The sequence below is a fragment of the Sorghum bicolor genome, chromosome 4, assembly GCF_000003195.3.
Source record: "Sorghum bicolor cultivar BTx623 chromosome 4, Sorghum_bicolor_NCBIv3, whole genome shotgun sequence".
Lineage (NCBI taxonomy): Eukaryota > Viridiplantae > Streptophyta > Magnoliopsida > Poales > Poaceae > Sorghum > Sorghum bicolor.
In genome coordinates this window covers 19,791,819-19,803,385 of record NC_012873.2, presented here as the reverse complement: position 1 = coordinate 19,803,385, position 11,567 = coordinate 19,791,819, and the positions used below count along the sequence as shown (strand labels likewise).

The following is an 11,567-nucleotide window of genomic DNA, read 5'->3' as shown; positions in this document are numbered from 1 at the left end:
ACATGCATCCAAATTCTCGTATTCCTCCCCACGGTAGAGGATGCAGTCATTAGGACATGCGTGTATCTTCTGGATTTCTAATCCCAAAGGGTAGACAACCTGTTTTGCTTCATACGTAGTGGTGGGCAATTCGTTGCCTTTTGGAAGCATCTTTTTTATGATCTTCAATAACTGCCCAAATGCCTTGTCAGATATACCATTCTTTGTCTTCCATTGCAGCAATTCCAGTGTGGTACCCAGCTTTTTTTGCCCCTCTTCAGCGGTGGGATATAGAAATTTCCTGTGGTCCTCTAGCATGCGCTCGAACTTGGATTTCTCTTTATCACTTTCACATTCTCTTTGTGCATCACGGATGGCATCACCAAAAGCATCATCGCCCCGATCATCTTCTGCCGCTACCTCTTCTTCATTATCTCCCCCCATTGCAACATCATTGAAGCCACCGTACTGAGCAATAATATTGGCATGCTCCAATTCTTCTTCTTCTTCTTCACCTTCATCCATTATAATCCTGCTTTCTCCATGCTTGGTCCAACAAATATAATTTGGTACGAAACCAGACTTTAATAAGTGTGAATGAAGAGTTCTTGAGTTAGAATATTCCGTTAAATTCTTGCACACGGCACATGGACAGCACATGAAACCGTCCCTCTTATTTGTCTCGGCCACACTTAAGAAATAGTGCACGCCATTAATGAACTCTTCGGAGCACCGATCGGCATTATACATCCAATTACGTGTTACCATCTGCATTAAATATAACATATATATTATGAAAACCATGCACACATATAGTTTCTCATCTTATTGCACAACATGTCTAAGATACATAGTTGATTAATTCAAGAAAGCTTGGCTACAACAAATACAATCACAACTAGCACTAAAAAACCAAAACTAAAATGCACTTAAGCAACATAATTAGTTCGCGTCCGGTCCCAACTATAATAGATAGATCATTCACTTGATCAACATCATTGAACTCCTTTCGTCGGCTCACTGCCTCACCACCTTCAGCCTCAACCACCTGTGCAAAAGATTTCTTAATGTGTTCAATGTATTCTTCCTCCCAGTACCAACCTGTACATCCGCCGGTACCGTCCCACTGAAATTAAAAGAGAGAATCAAAAGTTTAATTTATATCATTTAAAAAAATAAGCACTTATAAGCAAATGTCCGGAAATAACTCACATTACGATCCGGACACTTATAGAATATACGACCCTTGTTTACTCCCTCTTTCGACACTTTGTACTCCATCACAATCTTCTGCCCACACTTGCCACAAGTAATGAGAGGGAATTCCGGCCGGTATCGCTTTTGAACCCGTTGAGAGACCGAAGACCCAGTCACGGTTGCCATCTACTATCCATACTCAATTTTTAAATAATTATAAATTCCACATTTACTAGTAAACATGTATGATTAAAGAAGAACCTAATAATATCCTTTATTTGTCTAGTTAGTTCAACAAATCTTCTAAATTATACAATGGACATTAGGTAGTAATAAAAATAAATCAAGTGATATTAACAAACCAATTAATTTGAACTATCCTACTTTCTAAGATCATAAAAAGATACTATAATTCATTCTTGCAAAATTATATTAATACTAGGTCAACCATGAAATATGATATATATATATATATGGATACTAGTTCATGTGAATGATAAAAAATAATAAAGTGGATTTGAGCTAAAAATAATGGGAACATCACAAGCCAAAAACAGCATAAAAAAGACAAGAAATACTAAAGTTAGTCACCTCCAAGCACGAAGAAACGATGACGGAGTCGAAGAAGATCAACGATGGGCGTCGGAGATGAAGAACAAATGAAGAACAAGGAAGAAGAAGCTCCAAGAACAACAATGGTGCTCTCGGTTTCAAATGGGCAGAGGGGAGGAGGGAGCCGGCCTATAAACCGGACCTTTATATTAGCACCGGTTCAGGGCAAAAACCGGTGCTAAAGGGTCACACAAACCGGTGCTAAAGGCTTTGCCTCGGCCTAAAGGGTCCCTGCCCCGACAGCACCTGTCAGTAGCCGTTGGGCAGGACCCTTTAGCACCGGTTCGTGTTATGAACTGGTGTTAAAGGGGCCTTTAACCCCGGGCCACAAAAAGACCAAGGTTTTTGGCCATTTTAGGCATCGACCAATGCCTCATTCTGTAGTAGTGATAGGGGATCCACATGGAGAGAAAGGGGAAGCGACCAAGGTTCATGGAGGGAGCGGCGATATTAAAGACCCTCGTGCGAAATAAAAGCACGCACAACTAAAACTGATGTAGATACAGAGCATGAAGCTAAGCCCCCAGCAATGAGGGCCAGAGGGAGGATTTAGATATCCATTCAAATTTGAGGGTTCTAGTAGGAGCTCTATTGGAGCAAACTTATATTTAGCTATGTTGATCAAGTTGGGGACTGGGTAAACTTGCTCCAAATATACATGGTGGTTTGGGTCTCAAACAATTTTATTGATAGAGGGATGTAATCCTTTGTACTATAACAAACATAATAATTGAATCCATGCCATATTCTCTAGGGTTAATTAGATAGGTGACATGATAAATGTTTTAGTTCCGAGATATATTATTATTATTCATCTATTTAAAATCATGCCATTATAGTTCCGAGCAAACCTTAGCCATGCCATTTCCTACGCTAGCAAAAGCATTAGGACCATCAGTTGCAATGCATTGTATTTTCGTATAGACTAAAATACTCCCACTACTTTTATCTCATTCCACTCAGCTGATGCATGGGAGCCATCTCCCTCCTCTGTCCACCCATAAGTACAAGAAAAAAATATTTTTCTAAGGCATTAAGGATTAGTACATGATTAATATGCCGCTAAAACTTTATATTACTTTTTGACCATTCTAGTGACTATAAATGACAAAACTCAAAACTATTAATTTGTAGATCTCATTGTCTATAATTTTCATATGCAAAATATCTTTATCCAGCCCCATACAAGAAAGACATAATTTTCTAAGCCGACAAGCCTTGGTACACGATAAATACATTGCTAAAACTTTATTTTTTTAGCAGCTTAACAATCTCAAATAATAAAATTCAAAACTATGATGTTATAGATCTTATTAAGGATTACAATTTTTATATAAAAATCATCTTTATCCGAGGCCGTCACAAAGAAAATACAATTTTTTTAAGGTGGAGCTTTACAGCTAACACATGGGTCATATATATCTGTCAAAGTCATGTAAGCATGGAATAGACATGCCATATAGGGTAGCAGGCCCGGTAAGTGTCTGTCTGAACCTGGATGAGACTCGTCATATATAGGCCTTGTTTAGTTAATGTCATAGGCCTTGTTTAGTTAATGAGGTGAAAAGTTTTTGATAACACTTTCGATTTTATTTGACAATTACTATCCAACCATGGATTAACTAGGCTCAAAGATTTGTCTCGTAAATTACATATAAATTATGCAATTAGTTGTTTTTTATCTATATTTAATGTTTTATGTATGTACCGTAAAATTCAATGTGACGGGATTTTATGGTGAACTAAATAAGGCCATAAGTTCAAAAGAACTAAAAATGCATGTTTAGACTTTTAGGAGCTAGATGACAGCTTTAGATAATTTCGAGGACTGCTGAATTTTACTTGAAAAACGGAGACTATCCAAAGTGTTAGTCGATCGATAAGGACTTTTGAATATATAAGTTGATTTATGCACTATATTTATTTTGTACCGATGTACTCCTATACTAGACAGAAATTAGTTGTCAAAATGTCATCGATGAGGCAATATCTATTGGAGATACCAACTTTCTTCTTAGACTAGTCTTAATTTCGCCGTGAAGTGCTCCATTTAGCTGTGAAGTGCTCTATTTCCCGGTTTCCTGTCCATTTAGCCACACCACGCGCCCGCCGCGCCATGTGTCGCCGGGCGGACTAATACACGGCTGCACAGGTGCTCACCGGCCACGACCACCGGCTCGCCCACGCCGAGCATGCTGCCGCCGAGTCTGGGGCAGGCTTGGCGGAGTTGGGCGCGTGGGTCCAGGCCCTGGAGCAGAGGCAGAGCCAGAGCCGCAGGCCGAGCAGCGTGATCGCGCCCGCGGCGGTGCCGCGGGTCTACCAGGCGCACGCTAAGGAGTCGGATGTGGTTATTGACCTTGTTTTCAAAACACTTGTATTTTAAAAATAATATACAAGAGTTTTATTTCTATGGAACTATCTCTACTCTTACGAAACTCTCATCATCTCATTTTTCATCAATATTATGTCACCTTAGCATATTTAATATGTATAAAATTGCTATAAAACTTCTATTGAGACAGGCCTTAGAGGGAGCAAACTAACCACAACTCAAGCTCCAATAAACGAACCTATTTAAGAAAAGGATTAATTCCACATGCCACGCCGCCAAATATACGACAGCCACAACAAATTTGTCTTTCCTATGGTTGGTGACAACGATTGCGCCGCTACAGTACGCAACATGCTGAAATTTTTTAACTCTCACCGCGGAGAATCCCCACATAAATAATATTAATTTATCATTAGCAACCTTGTTCTTAGGAAATGAGGCAAAAACCCTGTACTAGAAGGGTTAGATTGTGGCATATATCCATTAATAAGAAAACAATAACAACCACATATACAACAAAAAGAGAGAGAAAACTATAGGCCAAGGCATAAAAACTCTTCAACGATGTCTCCACAGAGTCAGTCAAACACGAGCTTGGCAAGGCTTTCACCTGAGCCTTGTGTCAAGGGATATCCGATCTAGGCAAGCAGCAGGAGGTTTTCCAGTGACGTCTTTAAGAAACATAACCTTGTCGCTAGCCCAGAATGATCTCAGCTGAGCTTTCGTTTAGAAAATTTACCAATGTTCTTGTTGACCCACCCGCAGCGGAGAGAGATACGCACAGGCAAGCGTCCACACCTGGACGGAGGTGGAGGGGGTAGGAGAGCTAGTCGCCGCTATACTGCACGGAGCCGTTTTCGAACTTGCCCGTAATGATGGGTGGCACGCACCAGCAAGCGTCCATGCACCGATTTTTGATGCTACTGCACCTACGTTATGGCAAATGAATGTTGGCGACCAAGCAACCATTAAATCTTTATGGCATGTTTGAAACCCAAGAATTCACATGAATGCTATAGAAAATTGTAGGAATTAGTATATTTTCATAGGGATAAAACATAAGAATAACAAAAAAAATCTCATTTCCAAACTGGGCGCAGATCATATTATCAAAGCTAAATTGGCTACGTCTCCAGCTGGTACAGCTAAGATCCTTCCTTGGAAGGAGTCACGACACCCCTGGTCACGGATATCTAAGGCTTGATGACTCACCCTGACAGCTTGCTAGTTTCCTTTGCGAAGTTGTCTTAGGCCAGCCTGGCCAGTCTTAGGGGCGAGTCTTATAGCATTGTTTATAAAACTACCGTGTCATATAAAATAAAATAAAATTAGATAAAACATGCCAAAGAGCTTTATAAAATTAGATACAACAAAACGAGTTTAATTCTTGTTTGAAACTCTTATTGAATAGTTTAATTCTATAATTTTATAGACATTTAATTCCAAGACTCATAAAAAATTGTTAATCATGACAAAGAGCTTTATTTAAATAGAACTCATTTCTTTTCTCTCTTCTTAAATACACTGTCATGTTATTAAAAATACCTATATGACAACCTATTTAATGTAAATAAAACTCACATAAAATTTTCAATGACTGACTAGCCTTGTAGTTCTCACACAAGATATCTTCGTACAACCCAGTCACCAGTCTCCGGAACCTTCCATGTACCTGCTTTTATGTTGACTATATGTATCGGGCAAGTCAGGGATAGTTTAGTCAGATGTCATGCAGGGATTACTCTGACTTGAAGACAATTTTGCTTTCAGTCCTAGTTGAACGAAACCTTCATAGTTCTTCAAATGACTAGCTCACCGCAGTATTTGACCCAGTTGCACAAAGCTGGCTTAGAACAAACAATTTACATACTGAAACTGAGAAAAGGATTATCAACATCCATATTGCATCAGGTCATTAATACACAAATGCGTATCATCACGGTCCCTGCTATATCTCCTACTTACATCGCAGCTAGTCTCACTAACCAAAAAATGACATTAAAAAGAAGTGAACGACACTAAGATTAATCATGGCGATTCGTGGGGCTCCTAATATACAAATATGGGATTTGCCCTGGGCTGCAGCAGCTTCGATGAACATGCCAGTTTGCAGCAGGTTCCCGCAACAGAAACCTTGCCGTGGCATGTGAGGAGCATGTATTCATCTAAACTACTGTTGAATTCGGGGGTGTGATGCCTCGCTCCAGGTAATAAGCCTTCTCCGCATCAGCCAGCCTTGTCTGAAATATCCCCCATTCTTTTCTGCAGCGTGCTCTTACCTGTGGTGGACATCCAAGTTTAAACAGTTAAACAAAATCCATATGGACACATAGTGGATGCCGTAACAGTCAAAATTCATGCATTTAAAATATAATGTACTGTGAAAAAAAAACCCAAATAACATAATACGAGTAAGAACTGCCTTACCCCTTCCCATGGTGCTCTTCCATTATCTGACTTGCCCTGGTTCCCAAGTGAAGGAACTGCTTGATGAACAATCCATTGAGCATCAACAACTCCAATCTTCTCATGAGCCGGCTATAAATTAAAGTAAAAGAGTCCCAGCTCAGTATAACGTACATATAACATCCAAAGTCGAAAACACATTTACAGTGTTTTTTTCAGATGGTATGCCATCTTCTATGCTGTAATGGCTTGAACCGTCTTTTGGCGATTAGTTGAAAGACTGGTGCTATGCCCTAAAACTCTAAAAAGCACTAATTAAGTTGGTAATCATATAACTGTTGATGCTGATATGTGCTATCCTGTGAGAGGAAAGGCATGAACTGTGTGGCTAATCCTTGGATTATCAAAGAAATGGGGAGGTGAAGTATTATGCATGACAATGGCACGGAATACCTCCACACATTTCCTCAGAGCAAAGTCAAGACCCCATCCATGGACCAAGTCATTCTGCATAAAACAGTGCCTAAGCATACTCCACTTTAAACAAACTAATGACTTAGCATGCAATGTTACCTCACCTGAATCATATGCCATACACAGCGCCATGCATTTCTGGAGAACACTGTTGCCATAATTTCAACAAATCTGCACATCAAATTTGAACTTTTAGAATGTTAATTAGACAATGAAAATTAAAAACACAACAAAAATTTGGCCCTACGCTGCACATGGTGGTAGATGTGGATCAGTGCACCAGCCTGGTCTCTCCTCAGTTACTCTGTGTAATAAGGAAACATATTACGAATAAATTACATCATTAAGTATTAAAAAAATGAACAATATAGATTCCCATCTCACTTGTGAACTTCCTGGTCACCACGTCGTTTAGTCATTTGCCATGTTAGTCCTTTATCAGGCTGCAAACCAGGCTGAGAGATTTCCAACCCATGCTTTCTAACAAGCTCAATGTACCTGCAAAAATAGCAAGGACGTCTTAATCAAAATGAACACCAGCTGAACATAACGAAAACATGAATGCAAATATGTAGTGCTTACTTCTCTGCATTGAAATGCTCTACACCTAGATCCTCATCCCAGATGAAAATGTATTCATATCTGGCAACAATGTCGGGATGCAAAAATCGTTTTGCATACCACCTTATATAAACACAAGAAGCGCATCATTAAAATTGAAGTCGAAAGTCAAAACATTCTATTGACAGGGGCAATGAAAAGAAACTGTAGAATTATAGTAATAACATACCATTTTGTCTGCTTCCTAACACTCACATGGATTGCTCTTTTAGACCACTCAAATTCATCCCACTCAGTAGTCCGACCATCATAATGGAACAACATAATGGTGAATTTGTCTGAAAACTATAAAAGAAACTTGCATGAAATTGGAAGAAAGGACTACATGCTCATTTCAAATAAAATGACTACATGTTTAATCACTATGTGAATCTAGTGTACATCAGTCCCAGAGTTTAGATGTTTGGTGCACCGAACATACGCAGGTAAGGTGCCAGTCTGTCAGTTACCTTTTTGACTGCTGCATCAATATTTGACTTTTGTCCAATACCAACAGTAAAAGTAACAAGATACCTCGGCTCGCTAGTAAGGTCCTGATGAATGGCATATGTTTAGGAACATAGATTGTATATGAAAAAGGTTAAAAAAAGCAATTCAATGAAGTTTTGAAAACTGGCTAACAACCACGAACCTCACTAGGATCACCCCATAGTCTTCGGGGATAAAGATCTGTTTCAGACACTACAATGCCTGGTGGAAGTCTCTCAGCACCTTTTGGGTTTGTAGGAACATAAATCTGCACACGTAACTGTGTGATCATTTTGAGAAAAACAGATAAATAAGTTTTATGCAGGGATGAAGGTCAAATGTTGATGGTTAGTATTGTTTACAGTCCAAAATTGAGCCACCAACTACCACAGTTCCCTTGAAGGTAATTAGGTAATAGTTGATCTACCTTCCAGCATCGAAAAGAGATCCTAGATTTACAGACTTGACATACTAGTTAAGCTTAACACTTGCATTGTGATGAGACACACAGCAGTAATATAGGTATACAAAAGAACAATCAGGAATGGACAACAAAAAAATAATAAAATACGAGACCTAATTTAGGCCAATACAGACATATAAGTATAATACAGCTAATATAGCAACACAAGAAGGTATTAGTGTGTTGGAAGTACCTTGGGAATTTCATCAGTGTTAGATTCAGAACTATTCTTTTTACGATTGTTTGCAGATGCCCAAGCATGGTTCAACAATGTCTGGGTTGTGATGCCAGAGTTTCTATCTTCAATATAAGAGATGATACTCGAAGGGAAGTGAAGCTGCGAGACACATTCAATTAGTGTTTCCCCCCCTTCTCTAATGAAAGTATATGAGAGAGAAAAACAAGAGGGGCAAGTGTGCCAATCTACCTTGGTTATGTTGACTGTAGGGAAGGAGATCCCAAACAGGTAACCCAGCATGACACCTACAACTGCCGAAAATATGAGCCGCATACCCTCGTTCGACCTTGGCATACTGCTGCTGACAAACATTGGAAGTAAAATTACGGTGAGCAGCAACGAGGGCAGAAAATTGTCAAAACCAGGTACACTAGCAGTTAAATCTACAGACTAAACAAGAACTATACTTATATTAAAATGAATCCTGTGGATGTGGTAGTGAACATACCTACGGCTAATGCCATTGAGTGGCTTTGCCATAGGAGCTGTGGAAGCTCTCCTTTTGCTGGCAGCAGGAACTTAATATTAGTTCAACAGCACAAGCAGTATCGACTATCGACGGAACTTGCCCAGCTGCAGTTGTTGAGACAAAAGAGAGAGGAAAAGAACAAATCAGGTTTCTTACCAAGCAGGTTATTTTGCCGAACAGAACAATTATTAAGCAGAATACGATGCTCGAAAGGGATTTTTTTTTGTTGTTATTTCTGTAAAACATTAAGAAGCCGATCTCGAAACCATGACTAACTAAGCGACTTAGTCCAACAAGAGACGCGTATAGACTTGAGACAACCGGGACGGAATCTCGCAGCAAAGATTTGAATTTGAATTCGGTGGCGAGGAAAGATTTGGGATTTGCACCGTCCGGACAAATCACGACACGGCGGAATCAGCCCAGGCTTACCAATTAGATAGAAGAAGAAGAAGAAATCAGCCGGAAAACGGTTGGATCTCCGCTCTGCTCCTCTCCTCTCCTCCTCCACCGTAGAAGGGCAGCAGGAGAGGACCAACAAGTCCTAGAACGACTGCCTGCGGTGGACGGCAAGGAAGGCAGCGCGACGGCTTTGTTCGGGAGGAGGCGGAGGGCACGATGGGGCGGCGGCGTGCTTGACGGGGAGATGCAAGCAACACGGGGTAGAGGCGACTAGAAGAGGACTAGTCTAACTTAGCATGTTGTATGTATGTACGCTGGCTGCAGCCTACAGAGAAGGAGGGAGGGAGGTGAGAGGACAGGACGATGCTGGTGGGCAGTAATGGAATGGATTGTTGGGCTGGGCAGCGCAGGATCTGGTTGTCCCACACATGGCAAGCAATCATTCACAAATCACCAGCACGCCCCAGCTGAGCTCAGCTAATCCTGCTTGCCGAGATGCTCTACACCAGCTTATGTCTGGCTCGGCTCGGGTCACTGCAGGCTTGGGGCACCCTTGTGGCGTCCTGTCCTGTGTCCTGTGCTAGTGTGCTGTCCTGCGGATATTATTTCCAAATGCACTCAGCACTGCACTGATCAAGAATTTATACGATCTAAATGAAAGAAAAAGGTTTTTTTCACATCCGATTTTAATAACATCTGATTTTAATAACAAAATTGAATACTAATAGCTTGTCTCTAGGTGATGTTTCAGCTGCTACAATTTACAATTGCCCAAAGTACAGGTCGTTGATCAGTTATTGAGCAAAACAAATCCTAAAACACATGTTAGGCCTTGTTTAGTTCCTGAAGGAAAAAATTTCGCGACACTGTAGAACTTTCGTTTGTTTGTGATAATTATTGTCTAACCATGGACTAACTAGGCTCAAAAGATTCGTATCGTCAATTTCGACCAAACTGTAAAATTAGTTTTTATTTTTGTCTATATTTAATACTCTATGTATGCGTCTAAAGATTCGATGTGACGGAGAATCTTTAAAAATTTTGGGTTTTTGGGTGGAAGTAAACAAGGCCTTAATGGACTGCTATGGTTACTTAACGAGTTTATATATTATATTGCCATTTCTAAAGGCATGAATTAGATTATGCAGACTCATCTTTTTCCCAGAAATGTGGTCTTCCTTGTTTGGGCATATTTGGATGCATCCAAGTGAAGTTTAACTAGCTAAAATTTCAAACTAAAACTTTAGCGAGCTAAAAGTTTTCCAGCTACATTTTAGCTAGGATATTTGGATGCTCCAACTAATAGACTCAACTAAATTTTAGTTAGCTTTAGCTGGGTTGAAATAGCTAAACCCCGCTAAACTTTAGCTGATCTTTTAACTAGGCTATTTAGATATCTAGCAATTAAATTTAGCTATCCAAAGTTTAGTTAGTACATCCAAACAGACCTTTTAGCTTCTAGATTGTGGTAAGCATGCATCTGACCTTGAGGGGATAGATGAATCTTTCTTATTTAGTCTCTATCACATTCGATGTTTGACATTAATTTAGAGTATTAAACATAAACTAATTACAAAACTAATTACACAAATTGAGATTGATTTGTGAGATAAATCGACTAAACTTAACTAGTCCATGATTGACAGTATGGTGCTATAGTAAATATTTCTAATGATGAACTTTAATAGATTTGTCTCACGAATTAGTCTCTATCTATATAATTAGTTTTATGCTTAACTTATGTTTAGTCCTACTAGTTAGCATCCGAATTCCAAACGTCTGATGTGACAGGGTGGATCCAAATACCCCCTTACTTATGCTAATCTGTAGTAACTAATTGCAAATTGGTTTCTTTGGTAGTTTTTTTAGTATACTAGAATAATGCAAGGCCTTGTTTAGTTTTCAA

The 11,567-nt window shown here is 39.6% G+C and overlaps 1 protein-coding gene across 4 annotated transcripts; it reads right to left on the bottom strand.

The window, feature by feature from the left end:
* Nucleotides 5,969–10,059, bottom strand: LOC110434969. Of its 4 annotated transcripts, none has more exons than XM_021460111.1 (14): nt 9,692–10,053; nt 9,239–9,363; nt 8,980–9,091; nt 8,746–8,889; nt 8,253–8,357; nt 8,071–8,154; nt 7,791–7,906; nt 7,583–7,684; nt 7,385–7,498; nt 7,248–7,304; nt 7,105–7,171; nt 6,980–7,033; nt 6,548–6,658; nt 5,969–6,399 (listed from the first exon to the last, which is right to left on the bottom strand). In XM_021460111.1, the coding sequence occupies exons 2-14, from the start codon at nt 9,268–9,270 to the stop codon at nt 6,286–6,288; spliced, it is 1,212 nt and encodes a 403-aa protein (XP_021315786.1). In that variant the 5' UTR covers nt 9,271–9,363; nt 9,692–10,053; the 3' UTR covers nt 5,969–6,285. The 4 variants fall into 4 exon arrangements, with proteins under 4 accessions (XP_021315786.1, XP_021315788.1, XP_021315787.1 ...); XM_021460113.1 differs by having other exon boundaries at nt 8,980–9,085; XM_021460112.1 differs by having other exon boundaries at nt 8,980–9,088; nt 9,692–10,051.

What these genes read in the sequence shown, in the direction of transcription:
- LOC110434969 (XM_021460111.1), bottom strand. Translation starts at nt 9,270, where the DNA reads ATGGCAAAGCCACTCAATGGCATTAGCCGTAG. An exon ending in CATCTACCACCATGTGCAGC is followed by an intron (nt 7,172 to 7,247) that starts GTAGGGCCAAAT and finishes TTTGATGTGCAG; the next exon opens with ATTTGTTGAAATTATGGCAA. An exon ending in GAAGAGCACCATGGGAAGGG is followed by an intron (nt 6,400 to 6,547) that starts GTAAGGCAGTTC and finishes TGTCCACCACAG; the next exon opens with GTAAGAGCACGCTGCAGAAA.